This window comes from Aethalodelphis obliquidens, unplaced genomic scaffold (assembly GCF_003676395.1).
Source record: "Aethalodelphis obliquidens isolate GAN/ISIS:26980383/991018 unplaced genomic scaffold, ASM367639v1 scaffold5, whole genome shotgun sequence".
Classification (NCBI taxonomy): Eukaryota; Metazoa; Chordata; class Mammalia; order Artiodactyla; family Delphinidae; genus Aethalodelphis; species Aethalodelphis obliquidens.
In genome coordinates, this window is record NW_020837949.1 from 23,062,766 (window position 1) to 23,082,948 (window position 20,183).

Sequence of the window (20,183 nt, forward strand, 5' to 3'; positions counted from 1 at the left end):
CTAGGGGAAAAGACTTAGAGGAGACTTTAACACAGTGGCTATTTTTAAATATTTGAAAGATTATCTTAGAAAAGAGGGAACAGATTTATTTTATGAGGAATTGATTGTTGACAGTTTACTGGCTCCTAGAAAGAAAATGCTTTGTAACCATACTTTCTGAAAACAAATTGGGGTGTCCTGTGAGGTAGTGAAATCCTTAAAGCTAATATATCAAATAAAAGATTGAGCAATCTTTTATTGGGGTATATCAAATAAAAGATTGGGTAATACAGCCTGTGCAGCATCTTTTAAGTGTCTGTGAGTGGCAGACAGCCTTGTCCAGATTGGATGCCTGTTAAATGTCAACTAACTGTTCTTTCTCACTTCTATGATCAGGTTCCCTACCAGCCAATGTAACTATGCATTTTCAGGACAGATTTTCTTTTCTTTTCAATCTTCTTTTGCCACATTTTCTGGCATTAAATCAGGTCAGATTTTTCTTAACTACTGCCAGCGGGTATCGCTGCCATCTTGTCATTTTCTAGTGAAATTTAACCTTGATGCTAATGTGACGTCTAACTTAGAATGTGGCATCCCAGTTATATCAGTGGTATCTTCTAGATATAGAAAACTTTTTAGTAACATTCTTTTCTATAGGGATGAATTAAAAGGAGAAAATTGTATTTGTTAGATTTTTTCCCCCTAGTTTTAAATAAAAAATCTAATTCGTCCATGGTTTATAGACTGTCAAGAAAAATCATTCAGTTTTTTATTCAAATGTGAAGGTTTATGTATTTATTACTGTTTATTTGGGGGAAAAGGGGAGAGGGGAGATTTTTGGAACTATTTAAAAATGAAAGAAAGGCAAACTTAACTATTACTTTTCTGTTCAAAGCACTCATTTAAATCTTTGAAGAATTGGAAGTGGGGCTATCTATGTATTTAAACATCTTTAAACCAATAGGCTGCTGAGGAGAAATAGTTTAATATTAACTTCAGTTGTAAATGTCAATGTGAAAGTCAGTATGGTCTTCTAAGCCAAATAAAGAAAAACCCAACCATAAATAACAAACTATTATAATTTAAAAACAGTGCTAAAAAAAAAAAAAAAAAAAAAACAGTGCTGATCTTTTTGAAAGAATGGAACCAGTCAGCCTTTTCTGTCAGCCATATGATGTAGACCAATGAATTACCTCAGTTCAGTTTTTATTTTCTTCATTTGTATCATCTTTTGTCTTTCAGGGACAGCACTTGTCCTAGCCAGATTACCTTTGGATAAGATTACTGAATGTCTTAGTGAACTATGTTCTGTTCAGGTTATGGCATTGAAAAAGGTGAGTCCAGTTAAGTAAGGGGTGAAACAAATATAATATGTTTACATGTTAGAAAGGAAAAGACAAAATTTTTTATTTGCAGGTGGTCTTTTATCTAACCAGAAAAGCCAAGAGAATGAACTGAGAAGTTATTAAAATTTATAAGTTTATCAAAGTAGCTATATATATGAAATAAGTATTCCAAAATCAGTAGATTTTCACTGTATCAGAAATACCATTTACAAGATGACAGTGGGAAAAACACCATTCAAGTTAACAACCAAAACCATAACCTACAATGTTTCCTTGAAGAGTGTTGTAAAAACGTCACCTCTTCTCAAATTACTTTTATGGTACCATAGCAATGAACATACCAGTGGGATTTTTAGGAGAACTTGACGAAGTGACTCTAAAGTTTATCTCTAATAATATGCTGGTAGAAGTATCTAAGAAATTTTAGGAAAGAAGAGTAAGAGGTAGCAACTTGCCTTACCTCTTAAAATATATTATAAAGCTATAATAATTTTGAAGCTTTATATTATAAAAGTATAATATAAATATATATTATATAGTATAATACATATAATCTATATTATAATGTATAATGTCTATAATATCCTAATCATTGTAAAAGTAAATGGGAAAAAATTAAATGATACTGTTTTCTACTCCACAATGATCATATAGTAAAAGTTAATATGCATTCCTGGCCAGGATACAGTAAGATGGAGGAAAATAATTTGCTAATATGAATTTAAAAGTTTTTACCATTTTGAGTAACTTTCAGGAATCTGTTATAAGGAAATAATCAGAGATTGAGACAGAGGTTGATGTACAAGGGTATATATTGCAGTGTTTGCTGTACGTTTGTACGTGTAATGACTGAGTGTTAATATCTGTCTCTTCAGCTGTTGTCTCAGGAGCCCAGCAACGGCATATCCTCAGATCCCACTGTGTTCTTAGATCGCCTTGCAGTGATATTTAGGTAAGAAGAGAGATGCCAGGTTCCTGCCCTGGGTTAAAAGCTCAAATGAGACCATTAGGTATTGAAGTAAGGAAGTGTTTTTTCCTCCAACTTCCGAGTACCTCCTATAAACTCCCTCTATCAGGAGACTAATTTAGTCCTATTACAATTGCAAAGGCAAATTCTAAGAATTTATTTTTGGTAGACCTTTGTCAAAAGGCCCTTTAAAATGTAATTAATTCTCTAGGTCTCTAGATCAGTGATTCTCAAACTTTAACATCCATCAAAGTTGCCTGTAGTACTTAAATTACCAAGGCAACAGATTGCTGGGTCCCATTCCCAGAGTGTCTGATGGATTGGATCTTGGATAGGACCCAAGAATTTACATTTCTAATAAGTTCCCAGATGCTGTTGCTTTTTATCCCAAGGACTACACTTTCAGAGTCATTGCTATTATAGTGTATGGGTGCAAAAAAATAATGAAGCCTCTTCAATAACCAGGTGAAATTAAACTTTCTTTGAAGTCAAGAGGAGCATAATGATTAAAACAGCATTAGAGTGACAGTGTTCAAAGAGTGATCCTTTCTTAGTTGCATAATATAATTTGCGAGTCCTGTAGGTATAACTGGAATATCAATTAATAGTTGCATAAATACCTATGTGGAAGAAATTAAAACTGAGGTGTTGTTTTAGCTTGTTCTTATCTACACATATTTTTTCCTGAGTTGGTATAATGCTTTCCTTATATAATTAGGGGAGCCCTGTTGCATACCATTCTGAGAGCCTATTAACAATAACTCCTATTTCACAATAAATGAAAGAAAATCTGCAAAAGGTGGACATGCCCTGATTTTTTAAAAATTAGATTTTTATTGAGTTGCTATTGAGCTTTTTAAAATTAAAGAATTTTGTTCCTTTAAAGAGGTAGGTAGCTAATCGTAGTGGGGTTTTTTTCCCCCCTGCTTTCCTTCAAATTAGTGGATTCTAGAACTAGACAAATAGTTGGATTGGATGTACTGTGGGTGGGCCCATGTTGTGTATCATTGGATTTAGACTAGAACCATGAGAAACGTCTTTGGTAGACCAGGGTTCCTAATGCTTTTGCCTTTTAATGCTGGGAATGAAGCAGTACTTGGTTTCTCATAGTGGATTTAGACAATCTGAATATATTTATTAGTTTGGAAGAAACTACATATTCAGGTTTATAAAGGGAAAAAAGATGGAAAGGATAGTTGTAGCGCCCCACACCCACAGCCCATGTAGCAGAGTTGGATTGAATTTACATGTTACAGTAGAAGAGGCTTAAAGGTGAGAAAAAATTGATGGGATGATTTAAACTGTGCTTGTGTTTGAACAGAGTGGGAGGAAAAGGTATTGATTCTTAAAAATACTCTGGTTTTCTTTAATTGGTGAGAATGATACTAAGTAAACTAACAGGGATTAGGGCCCTGGTTCCTTGATGAATTTGCTCTTCTTTCGCTAATTTGGGCCATTGTCTTTCCCCAGACACACCAATCCCATTGTGGAAAATGGACAGACTCATCCGTGCCAAAAAGTCATACAGGAAGTAAGTGCTAATGTATGCCTGTGGATCTTCCTTTTTCCTTATAAGGCTCTGGGTAACTAAAGTGAGAAGGTACTGTCTTCTAGGTTCACAGGAAGATTCAATTTGTTGATATGCTTTGAATATCAATGAAAAGAGGAACAGAACCATCCAAATAAATATTTTTGATTTTAGATTTGGTAAGAAAACAGGCTGTGGGGAAATGCACTGAAAGGCCAAAGTAGGGAGAGATTAACTGTGTGAATCTTATTGTTGCTGGGAGGCGTGATCATTACCGGCAAAATGTTTTTGACAAAGCCAGTTAACCATCATAGTTAGTTTCCTCTTTGATAATGTACTTCCTTTGTACTTTTTTAAAAAATGAGGGTAATGTGAGGATCAGAGGGCATGTTTTGAGAAGTGCTTTTCAGACTTCAGGGGGGAAACACCAAATATCCTTACGTGTTCAGCGGTATCAAAGCTTGCCATTTCCTTAGCTCTAGTCCTTTTGTTCAAGGTCTTCCAACTTCTTGGAACTGTCTTTAAATATCTCTTCCTCTATAATTCATTCTGCTTCTTCCCATCCTAAAACAGGAAGTCCAGAATTTAGGAAAATATGTATCTTTGTCTTTTCGTAAAGTTAGACATGGTCCTCTTGTGTTGTAGAGTCATTGTGCTTCCGTTAAGAAGTGGTTGTTTGTCAGTGATGGGTAGTGTATTGAACCTCAGCACATATACACACACCCACTGACCAGAATCAGGCCATGTGTGTTCCTATAAAGAAAGATTTTTCCAAATTATTTAAAAGCCAAATAAGTTGTTACCAACTTGGGAGCATTTTTTTCAGCACTTAGTTGTTCATTTTCTTTCTGTGCTCTTTTCACTTTTGACTCAGATATGGCCAGTTTTATCTGAGACTCTAAATAAGCACCGGGCTGATAATCGGATTGTAGAACGTTGTTGCAGATGCCTCCGTTTTGCTGTTCGCTGTGTAGGCAAAGGATCTGCAGCCCTGCTGCAGCCACTAGTCACACAGGTGAGTTCTCTACAAGAGGGAAAATGTACAGTATACAGAATTTTGAAATAGGAGCCTTTTAGAACAAAAACTCTGCTGATGAAATGAAACATTTTTGTATTTCTTAAATACAAACTAAAATATATTTGAAAGAGATAAGTAGTGCCTGTGGTATGTTATTTATTAAGGCAAATAGCCTGTAATCTGTTCTGTATAGTGATAGTCTAAATAGCAGCACATTTCAGTGTGGAATTCAGAAATGGGAATGACTTTAATGCTCAGCTCTTATATACCCATGTTAAACATTTTATATTAATTTGCTTTTTAAAAATGTGGCAAGTCAAACTTTGCTATTTCTGGCCCAAAGAGATGTTCTTCTTTCTTCACCATAGTTAGTTATTTACATAAGTCTCTTATTTGTCAAGAAATAAATTTGACTCTTTCAATCACCAAGATTGGTATGTAATTATGATGGTGTGCCTCACTATACATGGCTCTCTGAGATCATATTCATGTCTAGAATATTCTGTATGAGACACTTATGACTAGTGACTTAATTCACTAAGTAATTTATGTTGGTGTTAACCTTACAGTAGGGCTGGAACTAGATTTAGGCAAGTGAGGTGCCATGGGCACAAAATTGACGGAGGTGAGGCAAAGTGCGACTCTGAGCAAGTACCTTCTCAGATTTTGCACTCATGCTGTGAGGAGAACTACCACAGGGCTTCAGCTAGACCCCACCCAGCCAACCTGAAGTGACCCTTCTCCACCTGGGCAGGGCATCTATCAGGCTGACTCTGACAGTGAGTGCCCCCTCAAGTTCTGCCTCACTCTTAAGGAAGCTCTTACCCAGAGCCAGGATCATGCTGTTGCAGTGTCAGTTGGCACTTACATGACCATGCCTCCTTAAATTACAGATTTGATTAAAGTTTGTATAGGTAAATATTTTAACAGAATTTTAATTTTTAGCGATTTTCTGCATTTACTGTACCCTGAGTACAACAGTATATGTTTGCATTTAGGCTGTGTCCACCTCTGGTCAAGTGTCCCCTTCAGTGCAATACATTCTGGGTCCAATACAATGTGATTTAACTCCCCTTTACTATTGGAGGATACCTTCATGACTTTTATGTTATTCTTTTATTCCAGTAGCATAGGGTAGCATCTTATGTGACAAAAATCCCATAAATTCGAGGTCAGTAAACTACAGCCAGTGGGCCTGCCACGTGTTTTTGTAAATAAAGTTTTACTGAGAGATAGTCATGCTTATTCATCTAATTATTGCTTATTGGCCATTTTTGTGCTACAGTGGAAAGTTAAGTAGTCAAAAGATTGTAAGGCCGGCAGAGCCTAAAATTTTTACCATCTGGCCCTTTAAGAAAAAGTTTGCCAACCGTAACTTATATCGTTCGTTAAGTACAGCATATAGTTTTGAGTATACAACACTGAACAGATTCATAGCTCCCATCTCGTGTTCTTTTCATGGTATATGCTGATAAGTGCCAGTTACTCTGCCCTTCCGCTCCCACCAAGCTGAAAGAATTGAATTTATGTAATAAGATGAATACATACATGTTGCATGGGCTTTTTTTCCCTCTTTTGCTGTACCACGCAGCTTGTGGGATCTCAGTTTCCCGACCGGGGATTGAACCCTGGACCCATGGCAGTGAAAGTCCTAACCACTGGACTGCCAGGAAATTCTCATGTGATGGCATTTTAAATAGATGAACGTACGGTGGCCTCTTAATTTTTGGAGGATAGTAGGGTAAAAATCCTAAACAAATAATTTAGTTTAAATATTTATATTGTATTAAAATTTTTATTCTGTAGAGATTCAGATATCTTGATTGGAAACGCTCTTTTTACTCAAATGATTAGATAGAGGGGTTTAGAAGCCAATTTAAACAATGCTTTCAGGGCTTCCCTGGTGGCGCAGTGGTTGAAAGTCTGCCTACCGATGCAGGGGACACGAGTTCGTGCCCCAGTCCGGGAAGATCCCACATGCTGCGGAGCGGCTGGGCCCGTGAGCCACGGCCGCTGAGCCTGCGCATCTGGAGCCTGTGCTCCGCAGCAGGAGAGGCCACAACAGTGAGAGGCCCGCGTACCACAAAAAAAACCAACAACAACAATGCTTTCAGAGTCTCCTCTAATATGAGGGGCATTGGATATTTTGTTCCTGCTGTGGTTGTTTTTTAAAAAAAGAATTATCTTTGATGCAAATAAGAGCAACTTGTAGGTTGGAAAATTAAGGTATATTGTTAGGGTTTTGTAAATATTACACAAACCTTGGATAATAACTCCTTAATGGTTCCAGCTTGAAGTAAATATTATACAACTCTCCTACAACATTGTTTTGGAAAGATAAAAAAAGGTCAAAGTCTTGAAAGAATTCTAAATAGAGTACTTGAAAATAATTGAGGAATTGAGCCCTATGTTTTAGAAAATGTTGCCAACAAGCTTTACTGCGTTGTCTTAAAGAGAAGAGACCAGTCTATCTCAGAATTTCTTCCTCCAGACAGCTACCTAAGCTGAAACTTTTTAAAAATAATTAATTAATTAATATTTATTTTTGGCTACGTTGGGCCTTCATTGCTGCACGCGGGCTTTCTCTACTTGTGGCGAGCAGGGGCCACTCTTCGTTGCAGTGCGCAGGCTTCTCATTGCAGTGGCTTCTCTTGTTGTGGAGCACAGGCTCTAGGCACGCGGGCTTCAGTAGTTGTAGCTCGCGGGCTCCAGAGCACAGGCTCAGTAGTTGTGGCGCACGGGCTTAGTTGCTCCGCGGTATGTGGGATCTTCCCAGACCAGGGCTCGAACCCGTGCCCCCTGCACTGGCACATGGATTCTTAACCACTGCGCCGCCAGGGAAGTCCTAAGCTGATACTTTTTGAGGGGTAAAGAATTGAACTAATGGGATTTTCCCTTGGCAGATGGTGAATGTTTACCATGTACATCAGCATTCCTGTTTCCTGTACCTTGGTAGTATCCTTGTGGATGAGTATGGCATGGAAGAGGGCTGTCGGCAGGGACTACTAGACATGCTCCAGGTATGTTTTCTTGGAGGGTCTAAAGGCCTGGCAGTGTGTTCTTCACCATGTCTTTAATTCTGTTGCTTCTTCATATTTCCTTCCCAGGCATGATGTTGCCCTAATAATAGGGAGGTAGAACTTCCTAGTTGTTCTCTGGACAGGCCTGCTTGGGAGAATGAGAGAGAGATTGACCACACAGATGTACTGGTCATTACAGTTATTACTGTCTGATTTATGCTATCCAGAGGTAGGATTTTTTTGGAGGGTGGGAAGGTGGGCAAGTAGATTTAAAATAAAGGATCTCTAAGCTCAAGCATGTTTCTGTTTTTAATTTCTTGCCTGGAACAGCCAATGAACTAGTTCACTTAGGAGGGATGGTCTTAGGGTAAATAGCAGGCATTGGAAAAGTCTCCTGATATACTGCTTTTACCCTCTCCTATTCACAGGGCAAGGAAATATATTAGGGAGTTAAATCATAATGCTCCTTTTCCCAAGATGTCTTTCCCTTTAAAATTGCCATTTCATAGTTATTATCATTAAAACATCAACTACTCCCTTAGTGGACCAGACCATATCTAGTACATAAGCACAGTCTTCAGTTTCAGAAACTTCTAAAAACTTGAGGTGACATCTACCCAGTTGAAATCTGTATCCTCAACCCTTTCTGAAATGTGGACTTCATATGTGAAGACTGTTTTTGTCAACTGAGAAAGATTTATATCTTCCCTTTGTTGATCTCTCATCAAAGTCTTTTTCTTTTCTTACTTATCTGTGCTTCCCCTCTTTGTTCTCTTTGTATATGTTATGATATTTAGCAAGTCTGAATCCCATGGCATTAATTTACAAGCATTTGTTTTAAAATCACTTTTTTTCTAGGCACTGTGCATGCCCACCTTTCAGCTCTTAGAACAGCAGAATGGGCTCCAGAATCACCCTGACACTGTGGACGACCTATTCAGGCTAGCCACCAGGTCAGTCCTTCTGAAGAGCAACCCTTTTTTTTTATTGCTCATCCTCATCACTGCTTGATCTTGTCACCTAACAGTTAACTGTTTCCTTCTCTGTAAAATGAGGTAAGAGGAGTAGGTAGATTAATGGTTCATAACCCAAAGTTAAATCGTGAACCAGAATATTCCCATTAAATGAAGAAGAGCTGGATGAGAACAGGGGAAAATAACTGATTTCCTTGCATGAAGGAGGGAACATGCCCAAGGCAATAAAAATGAGCTTTGCAAGAATATTTGACTAGACAGTCTGTAGAATCCCATGTAGTTTTAACATTTTATGGTACTATGATGTCATGCTTTACTTAAACTTTTTCCTTGAGAAGCTTAGCATCCTTCAGATATAATCATATCTCAGAATAAAAAATCCTTAGGCTTTTAAGGTGCCTTAGAAGTTATCTGGTATGTACTTCCCACCTCTACCCCTAGCCAGCCACCCCACTTGTTGCTTAAATTCCTTTTACTAGTAACACTGACATTTGTATTCATTCTTAGTCCTTAGCTCAGGAATTTGAACCAGATCAGTTAGTAACGAACACTGGGTTTTTTGTTAATTTTTGGACAAGTCAGAAAACGCTTTTGTGTGTGTGTGTGTGTGTTGGTATGAGAGAATTGTTTGGTGGGTTGTCAACCTGTTTTCCCGGTGTGTTCCTTGAAAAATCAATCTCTAGAGATGCTCTTTGCACAAATGGTTGCCTGGTAAAATAAATTTGGAACAATGTTTTATCTTTTTCTTGGAGATTCTCTGTAAACATTAGAGGATCTGAGAAAACTGAGTGGGAAGTATAGAGTTCCCATATACCCCTAGCTTCCCCTCTCCTTCCCCACAGCCTCCCTTACTATCAACATCCCCCACCAGAGTGATCCATTTGTTAGAACTGATGAACCTCCATTGACATGTCATTGTTAAAGTCCATAGTTTACATTAGGGTTCTGTCTTGGTGGTGTTCTTTCTATGGGTTTGGACAAATGTGTAATGACATAATGACATATATCCACCATTATAGTATCATACAGAATAGTTTTACGATCCTAAAACTCCTGTGTGCTTCACCTATTCATCCCCTTACCCTCCACTCCCTCAATCCCTAACAATCACTGATCTTTTTTCTGTCTCCATAGTTTTGCCTTTTACACTGGCTGCTTTTATAGCCTAATCCTGTCGTTTATCTAGCTTGTCTTTCCACACCAGGTTTATTCAGCGTAGCCCTGTTACCTTGCTGAGGAGCCAGGTTGTCATCCCTATCTTACAATGGGCCATTGCCTCTACTACCCTGGACCACCGAGATGCCAACTGTAGTGTCATGAGGTTCCTACGAGACCTCATCCACACAGGGGTAGCCAATGATGTAAGTATGAACAATGTAGTCTTTCTACTTTGTAGCTCATTGTTTTCTCATATCTCTTTCTCATTCCTTAGGGGAAAACCAGCATCTCCTTATTTGATCTGTGTTGGTAGGCATATTCCATAGTGGATCATTCAGTAACCAAAATATCAACTAGTAGATTTAAGACAGCCTGTACTAAGTGTTGTAAGCTGTATCAAGTAGTCTGAAATTATCTCTGCTTCCAAGCCATTTGGTGTCTAATTGAAGAGAGAAGTACATACAGTTACAAAGAATTAAACAACAGCAACAAGGCAGTATTTGATTGTCAGATAAGAGATAAAAGTCATGATTGCTATGAGATCAGAGGAGGGAAAACTCTTTGGAAAGAAGTAGGTTGGGATAACTTTCTGGAAGAGGAAGGACCTCAGTGGAGCCATTTGGATGGATTGGAGAGGGGAGGAAAATCTAACTGGGGTATAAATTATAATCAGAGAAAGTCAGGATAGTACTAAGTATACTAGTAGACACTTAAGAGACCTTTTTGGCTGGAGTAGTAAAGTGGTTCACAAAATGTTCAAAGGTAGGTTTGACTAGATGTGGAGTAGAATTGAAGGTAAGGGAGATCAGTGAAGAATTAAGTATGTGACTAGGCTAATTACTGAAGAATTTTGACAGTAAAAAGAGAGAGGGAAAAGAAGAAAATAACTAGAAGTGAAAGGCACTGTAAAAGTTTTTTTTTTTCCAACATATTAGAAATATGTGTATTCAAAGACTAAGAAGGAAGAAAATAAGTAAGTTTTTTTTTGATAGAGATTAGATATCTGATAGAAGTCTTCTTTTTTTCAGTCACTTTTTAAAAAAGGAAATACAGATACTTTAAATTATTTTTTAACAGAAAAAAAAAGGTTAAGAAAATTGCTACCCTTAATCTCTAACCATTGTTTCTCTTCTGTGTTCTATTCATGAAAAACCTAAGGGTTGGGCTTTCCTGGTGGCGCAGTGGTTAAGAATCCGCCTGCCAATGCAGGGGACACGGGTTCGAGCCCTGGTCCGGGAAGATCCCACATGCCGCGGAGCAAGTAAGCTCGTGCGCCACAACTACTGAGGCTTCGCTCTAGAGCCCGAGTGCCACAACTACTGAGGCTTGCGCGCCTAGAGCCCGTGCTCCACAACAAGAGAAGCCACCGCAATGAGAAGCCCGCACACCACAACAAAGAGAAGCCCCCGGTCGCTGTGCAACTAGAGAAAGCCCGCATGCAGCAATGAAGACCCAATGCAGCCAAAAATAAAATAAATAAATTTATTTAAAAAAAAAAAACTTAAAAAAACCTAAGGGTTAAGGTTAATCTCAGCTGAAGCCCATGCCCATTTCCTTGAAACTAAACTCTTAATATTTTCTTCCTGGTGACAGAACATTTAGTGGACCTTGTGAATCCAGCTGTTATATATACTTTCTTCCCCGGGAAAGAGAGATTACTAGACTAAAGGGGAAAGAGTACTTCCTCTTTGGAAAGTTGAAATTAGAATTTTCCTGTTCCTGTTTTCTTACAGCATGAAGAAGACTTTGAATTACGGAAAGAACTGATTGGACAGGTGATGAACCAGCTTGGACAGCAACTTGTAAGCCAGCTGCTTCACACGTGCTGCTTCTGTCTCCCCCCATACACCCTACCAGATGTGGCCGAAGTGCTCTGGGAGATCATGCAGGTTGACAGACCGGTAAGATTGTTTTCATAATCTTTTTAAAGGGTTAGGGTTAGGGTTAGTCCCTAACCCTAACAAGTCCTAAACAGTTCCTTGAGAGGCTGACTATAACTTTGAAACCAGTCCTGTTGTATGTTCGTGGAACCTGATTTAGGTATATTGCTAAGTTTAATTGTTAAATGAAGGGGTCTGTAGAAGGGTTCTTGAAAATATGTTTGTGTCACTGTCATAGGGTTTATTTATTACCAAAAGTGAATACTAAGCATCGAATTCAGCTATGTGGCTGGCCGGTGAGAAATTTGTTCACTTGTGAGAGATGCCCATATTACAGGTTATTCAAGAAGTGTTAATTCGGGCTTCCCTGGTGGCGCAGTGGTTGAGAGTCCGCCTGCTAATGCAGGGGACACGGGTTCGTGCCCTGGTCTGGGAAGATGCCCCATGCCACGGAGCGGCTGGGCCCGTGAGCCATGGCCGCTGAGCCTGTGCGTCTGGAGCCTGTGTTCCGCAATGGAAGACGCCACAACAGTGAGAGGCCCACGTACCGAAAAAAAAAAAAAAAAAGAAGAAGTGTTAATTCATTTCAGGTTCCTTAAATAGCACTATATGGTTCCTTGGTAATAAATCTAGCCAGAGCATTTGGAGGCATATGCATATAAAACTAGCCTACAATCTATAGCTGGATTTGTTTCCCCTTTGGATTTATTTACATCCTGTTTCAGTTCTTGAACCAGGTTCTTTATCACCTGAGCATGCAAGTTTTTTTTAGGCTATCCAGTAATGTCCAACTAATTTTAGTACTGGGCCACATGATTATAAATCAGGTTGTGTGTACTACATGAAAGTTTTGAGCATAATGGTAACATATAGTGTATAGCCTGTAAATTATTTTTTTAAATGAGGTTTATAATTTGTAATATTAATATAAAAGCAGTTCAGGAAAGTACACAGTTGGACCTAACGTGAGCTGACTTGATTGAACCACAGAAATCCAGATACATAAGTATCTTATAACTTTTAAGTCCATGTACATCTTAATGTTATCTCCTATTTTATATCACTGATTGCAGTTCTTAGCCTCAATTTCAGCAGTTTCACAAAAAAAGAGTAGACTTTCACTCTCAGACCCTAATGTTACTAAGCTAAAAGTTCTGCCTAGTCTTGGATTTGTGTGTTCATCTCCAAAATTCAATGATTAGTGTAAATTGTCTTAGGCATATGTATTACTTTATCGTTAGCTCACTCAAATGAAACACAATCACATGTAGGGTAGATGGTAGATGTGTAATGGATTTCTAACATTTTCTCTAGGTTTCTACTTCAGAAACAGCCCCATGAACCTTAACTTTTTTTTTTTTTTAATTATTTATTTGGTTGCTCCAGGTCTTAGTTGTGGCAGACGGGCTCCTTAGTTGCAGCATGCAAACTCTTGGTTGCGGTATGCATGTGGGATCTAGTTCCCTGACCAGGGATAGAACCTGGGCCCCCTGCATTGGGAGTGCGAAGTCTTAACCATAGCACCACCAGGGAAGTCCCCTCCATGAACCTTAATTCTTACTCATCAAACTCTGTGAAGCTTCTGTGTGGCTTTGGTTTCATCAAATAGCTCTGCAGTTCTTCCATTAGCTCAAGTGCTTCAGGAATGAATAGTACCTGTAGTTCCCTTGCTGGCTGTTCACGACACCTGTTCCATTTCAATCTAATACAGTAGTAGTTTTTGTTTTTCTAAAAAGTATTCTGTGAACCCCTGGGGACCAACAAGTTTATTCCAAACATTATTGATAAGAGAAATAAAATTTCCATACTCTTACTTTTAAATAAATATACTTGGTTTCCAGGTAACAAAAAACTTATTATGTACATTTAACCTTACAAAAAATTTTGGATTTGTAAGCATACAGGTAAGGGCTAAAGAAGAAAATGAGAGCAGCAATTTGGAGCAGGAACAGAAAACAAGTAGCCCTGTGCTCTTAAGTTTACTGTGTACCCACTGAATTGCTAAATTATTTTAAAGTGTTTGTTAAAATAGATAACCAACAAGGACCTACTGTATAGCACAGGGAACTCTACTCAATATTCTGTAATAACCTAAATTGGAAAAGAATTTGAAAAAGAATAGATACATGTATATGTATAACTGAATCACTTTGCTGTACACCTGAAACTAACACAACATTGTTAATCAACTATACTCCGATGTAAAATTAAAAATTTTTTTAAAAAGTGGTTTTCTGTAAACACCAACTTAAAACTGAGTTTTTGTAAAGGAACTCTTACATAAATTTAGGTTGTCTATATGCTATAAACTGATTGAAATCGTAACTAAGGATATAAGTCTGAAGAAAATTAACATTCTTGAGCACATTCTCAATCATACATTTTCAAAGTTCAACACAGATTCTTCAGTAGAAGATGACGTACCAGCTTTGTCTCTTGTCTTGAATATTTTGAGAAGTAATTGATTTATATCAGTGTGTAAGTTTAAGGCATACAGCATAATGGTTTGATTTACATATATTGTGAAATGGTTACCACAGTAGGTTCAGCTAACATTCATCTTCTCCTATGGACACAATAAAAAGAAAAGAAGGAAAAAAGGAAAAAAAATTCTCCTGTTGAAAACTCATAGGATTTACTTACTTAACTAGTTCTTATTTATCTTATAACTGGAAGTTTGACCTTTTGACCACTGCCTCCAGTTTCTCTCCCCCCACTTTTTGCCTCTGGTAACCACAAGTCTGATTTCTTTTTCTATGAGTTTTGTTTTGTTTTTCTAGATTCCACATACAAGTGAGATCATACAGTGTTTGTCTTTCTCTAACTTATTTTGCTTACCATAATGCCTTTAAGGTCATCCATTTTGTCAGAAATGGTAGGATTTCCTTGTTTTTTTTTTTTTTTTTAAATAAATTTATTATTTATTTATTTATTTGGCTGCGTTGGCTCTTCGTTGCTGCATGCGGGCTTTCTCTAGCTGCGGTGAGTGGGGGCTACTCTTTGTTGTGGTGTGCGGGCTTCTCATTGCAGTGGCTTCTCTTGTTGTGGAGCAGTCTCTAGGCTCACGGGCTTCAGTAGTTGTGGCACGCGGGCTCAGTAGTTGTGGCTTGCAGGCTCTAAAGCACAGGCTCAGTAGTTGTGGTGCATGGGCTTAGTTGCTCTGGCATGTGGGATCTTCCTGCATCAGGGCTCAAACCTGTGTCCCCTGCATTGGCAGGCGGATTCTTAACCACTGCGCCACCAGGGAAGCCCAGGATTTTTTCGTTTTTTATGGTTGAATAATAATATCCATTGTGTGTACCACATACTGCAACTTCTTTATCCATTCATCCATCCATGGACAGTTAGGTTGTTTCCATGTCTTGGCTACTGTAAATAATGCTCCTGTGAACATGGGGTGTAGATATCTTTTCGAGTTAGTGTTTTTGTTTCCCTTGGATATATCCCAGAAGTAGAATTGCTGGATCATATGGTATATATATTTAATTTTTTGAGGATCCTCCGAACTGTTTTCCATGGTGGCTGTATCAATTTACAATCCCACCAACAGTGTACAAGGGTTCCCTTTTCTCCATACCCACGCCAGCACTTGTTATCTCTTATCTTTTTGATCATGACCATGCTAACAGGTGTTAAGATGATATCTCTTTATAGTTTTAATTTGCGTTTTTTTCAGGTACCTGTTGGCCTTTCGTATTTCTTCTTTAGAGAAACATTTATTGAGGTCCTTTGCCCATTTTTTAATTGAGTTATTTGGCTTTTTGCTAGACTGGTATGGGTTCTTTATGTATTTTAGATACTAACCTCTTATCAGGTATATGGTTTGCAAATATTTTTTCCCATTCCTTAGGTTGTCTTTTTACTTTGTTGATGATTTCTTTTGCTGTGCAGAAGCTTTTAGATTGATGTAATTTCACTTGTTTATTTTTATTTTGCTGGTTGTGCTTTAGGTGTCACGGCCAAAAAATCATTATCAAGACCCATGTCAGAATGCTTTAGGCCTTTGTATTCTTCTGGGAGTTTCATGGTTTCAGGTCTTACATTTAGTCTTTAATCCATTTTGAGTTACTTTTTGTGAGTGGTGAAAGGCATGAGTCCAGTTTCTTTCTTCTACATGCGAGTATGCAATTATCCCAGCACTATTTATTGAAAAGGCAGTCATTTCTACATTGGGTATTCTCATCTCCTTTGTCAAATATTAGTTGACAGAATATAGTTTAGTTTCTTACTGTTTTTGTTTTGGGGGATACTTATAGTTAACTCATGGGTCGTTTTGGATGCCAAAGCTTTGTCAGTTAAGGGTTCATTCATGCTGTTTGCCTCTGCTTGTTTTTGTCTGAGTAGAATGTTGTCTTCTACTCAAAAGGGGCAACACTTGGAGAATTATGCAGTACTTTTTAAGCATTTATAGTGGAATATTTACTTTTGCTCTGGTCTATTGTGTTCATAAATTAACAATGGGAAAACACATAATGTAAAAAATTTAGGTATAAAAAAGTTATTTTACAACTGAAAACTGTGACCAAGGCATACATCCTACTTAAGAAAGGCATGAAGAAAAATTAGAGCTTTTTCAAAGAATAACAATTCAAATGAAAATAAGAACCCAGAGGAAGTCTCTAGAATTTTGATTTTTAAGTTTGCTCCCACTCCCCTTCCTCTTCAGTTTTTGTACACATGAAAGATATAAAGAGACTATACTCAGATGTAAGTAAATTGTTTTAAAGAGTAACAAGAGGGACTTCCCTGGTGGTCCAGTGGTTAAGACTCCATCCACACTTCCATTGCAAGGGGCATGGGTTCCATCCCTAGTCAGGGAACTAAGATCCTGCATGCCGTGTGGCCAAAAAAAAAGAAAAATAAGAAAAGAGCAATAAGAGTGAGCAAAAAAAAAAGAATTTTCTAACCCACAGAACAGGCAGGTGTCACAAAGGAACTGACTGGCTATGACCCCTACTGAGAGAGGTGACCTTAAAATCTTTAAGATTCTGTATTCATATTACGTGTATGCACTTTTTAAATGTTTACTTACTATACTTTCTGTCCCTGCTCTTTCTGGTACCTGAACTTTTGCTTTGGATTGCCTTCGATCTCTAAGCTCAACAGTTTTCTGGCGGCTGTTTAATTTTTAAAATACTACATAAGTTTAATGACAGAAACAGAACAATAGCTTTATCCAGAAGCGACTTCATTTCCAAGGTTGAAAGGCTCTGTCTGAAATGATGCCTGCTGCCCCCTTGAAGGGAGTCTAGGCATGCCTTTGTAGGCTGTTCCAACCCGCAGTGGGTTGGAAGGCCAGAAATAGTACTTCTATTAAGTCCTTTACTTGCTTCCAAGTTTGGGGAGCTAATGCTACTAAGGAAAAAACCTGTGGGTTTTGGTTATCACCTGTAGGATCTCAGTTCGGTAAGCCCTGCCTTCTTTTAAAACGCTTCTTCCTCTTCTTTGTACAGACTTTTTGTCGATGGTTAGAGAATTCCTTGAAAGGTTTGCCAAAGGAGACAACCGTGGGAGCTGTCACAGTGACACACAAACAACTTACAGATTTCCACAAACAAGTCACTAGGTGAGTGATGATCAGCAGCAGGGGTATGCAGAAAAAATATCTTTGTTTTTTATACCAACTTAGTTATAGATATACCCAGGAGTATTTTTTTGTGTGTCTTTGTAAATTCAAAGTTTTGTGTCTGTTTAGCCTTGAATTGCACAAATTGGCATTGGAAACCAATCTGGGGGAAAGTATCACCATGCTGTACATGTGTGCCTCAGTTTTATTGTATTATACATATCCTGATGTTCTTCCAAAAGAACAGTGCGTTGAACAGCCCACTACCCTTCAGGAAATCTGTCTGTATCTTTTTAAAGTCCTTCCCAGTTCTTATCTGTATTCAGGGGTCTAGAATGCAGGTGTCTGAATAGGTGAAGCATTGGTTGTAAAATATTATAGAGTGATGTGGACTGCAGTGAATTAGGAAATTTTTGCTGTGCCTAAAGATATTCTAATTTAATTCAGGCCAACCAAAACATCTCTCTGGGATGCATTAGGCCCATGAGCCGCTTGCTTACAGCTTAGTTAAAATGTTAAGTTGTACATGTGTGGGTTTTTTTTTTTTTTTTTACTATAAACGTAATAAACATTTTAAATATACCTACATAGTCTTCCTAATTAAAGTTTTATAGCTATAAGGTGTTGATTGATTTCCTTATAGTGCCTCTATTAATTTTCATTTTTTCAGTATTATGGATAATATTGAATGTCTAGCCTTTTCCTTCTTTTGATTATTTTCCTTAAAATGCAATCACTGAATCAGAAGTTATGAGACTTTTATGGTCCTTGATAGTATTAATGACAACAACTTAAATTGGATTTTGTAACTGTGTGTTACCTTCCTCTGATATTCCTTTTTCTATGTAGAGTCTTTAGAATTTTGACTAAATTTTAGGCAATGGCTTATATTCATACAATTGTGGAACGATTTATAGGTCCAAGAATGAGTTGTTGCAGTGAGCTTGGTAATGGTGAAAAAGAAGAAGGAAAAAAATGCATTTGATGATACAGAAAAATATATGATATAAAGGGAAAAAAATAACAATTTTGTATAACCCAACTTGCTCTTAAAATGTTTTTTAATTTTGATAAAATACATGCAAAATTTACTGTCTTAACCTTTTTTTTAAAACCATTTTTAAGTGAACTGCTCAGTAGTGTTAAGTACATTCACATTGTTGTGGGATTAATCGCCAGAACTTTTTCGTCTTGCAAAACTGAAAGTATACTTATTAAACAACTCCCCATATCTCCCTCCCTCCAGCCCCTAGCAACCATCGTTCTACTTTCTAAGTTTGACTATTCTAGATACCTCATATAAGTGAAATCATACAGTTTTGTCCTTTTGTGACTGATTTAGCATAATGTCCTTAAGGTTCACTCATGTTGTAGCAGGTATCAGAATTTCCTTCCTTTCAAAGGCTGAATAACACTCCATTGTATGTATATATACTATCTTATTTATCCATTCATCCTTTGATGGACATTTGGTTGATTCTGCCTCTTGGCTATTGTGAATAATGCTGCCATGAACATGAGGGTACAAATGTCATTTCAAGACCCCACTTTCAGTTCTTTTGGATATATACCCAGAAGTGGAATTGCTGGATTACATGGCAGTTCTATGTTTAATTTTTTTTGCAGAACCACCATACTGTTTTCCATAGCAGCTATACCATTTTGCATTCCCACCAATGGTGCACAAGGTTCTAATTTCTCCATATCTATTTTATTTTTGTTGCCTGTGCTTTTGGTGTTACAGTCAAGGAATCATTACAAAATATAATATCATGAAGCTTTTCCCCTATGTTTTCTTCTGAAAGTTTTATACTTTTGGTCTTACATTTATGTCTTTGATCCATTTTGAGATAATTTTTGTATGTGATGTATGTTAAGGGTCTGACTTCATCCTTTTGCAGTTTTCCCTGCACGGTCCTTTTTTCATTGAATGGTCTTGGTACCCTTATTGAAAAATCATTTGACCATATATGTAAGGGATTTATTTCTGGGCTCTCTATTCTATCCCAGTGGTCTATGTATCTGTCTTTATATCAGTCCTGTACTGTTTTGATTATTATGGCTTTGAATAAGTTTTGAAATTGGTAAATTGAGACCTCCAGCTTTGTTCTTTTTCAAGAGTATTTTGGCTATTCGCAGTCCCTCGAGATTTCATATGAATTTTTTTTTCACTCTAATCCTAGGTTTATTCAACACAATCCTTTTACTCTACACAACAAAGTACAAACACGATATTATCTAAAATGCTACAGAGTTACAAAACTCAAAACAGAAAATGTATAGTACTGACTATACATTAAAAGCCAAAAAAGCAATGTACACGTTGCCAAGGTAACTAACTGCATGACCATGGTGAAAACCAGCACAACTGGGAGAACTGTGTTCATATGAATTTTAGGATAGATTTTTCTATTTCCACAAAAAAATGTCGTTAGGATTTTTGATTGGGATTACACTGAATCTGATCACTTTGTATAGTATTGACACCTTTAATAATATTAGGCTTTCCAGTGCATGAACATGAGATGTTTTTCCGTTTATTGGTATCTTTTTTTTTTTTTTTTTTTTTGGTGGTACATGGGCCTCTCACTGTTGTGGCCTCTTCCGTTGCGGAGCACAGGCTCAGTGGCCATGGCTCACGGGCCTAGCCGCTCTGCGGCATGTGGGATCTTCCTGGACCGGGGCATGAACCCATGTCCCCTGCATCGGCAGGTGGACTCTCAACCACTGCGCCACCAGGGAAGCCC

General features: G+C 37.7%; 1 protein-coding gene across 3 annotated transcripts in view; it reads left to right on the forward strand.

Moving 5' to 3' along the window:
- Positions 1 to 20,183, forward strand: part of TNPO3 (transportin 3) — an 82,279-nt gene that overhangs the window by 54,174 nt on the left and 7,922 nt on the right. For all 3 annotated transcript variants that reach the window (XM_027101967.1, XM_027101966.1, XM_027101968.1), the window contains 9 exons: positions 1,222 to 1,313; positions 2,201 to 2,277; positions 3,763 to 3,823; positions 4,695 to 4,835; positions 7,742 to 7,858; positions 8,717 to 8,811; positions 10,037 to 10,193; positions 11,724 to 11,891; positions 17,324 to 17,436. In XM_027101967.1, coding sequence (XP_026957768.1) covers positions 1,222 to 1,313; positions 2,201 to 2,277; positions 3,763 to 3,823; positions 4,695 to 4,835; positions 7,742 to 7,858; positions 8,717 to 8,811; positions 10,037 to 10,193; positions 11,724 to 11,891; positions 17,324 to 17,436 — 1,021 coding nt within the window. The remainder of the gene's footprint in view (positions 1 to 1,221; positions 1,314 to 2,200; positions 2,278 to 3,762; positions 3,824 to 4,694; positions 4,836 to 7,741; positions 7,859 to 8,716; positions 8,812 to 10,036; positions 10,194 to 11,723; positions 11,892 to 17,323; positions 17,437 to 20,183) is intronic.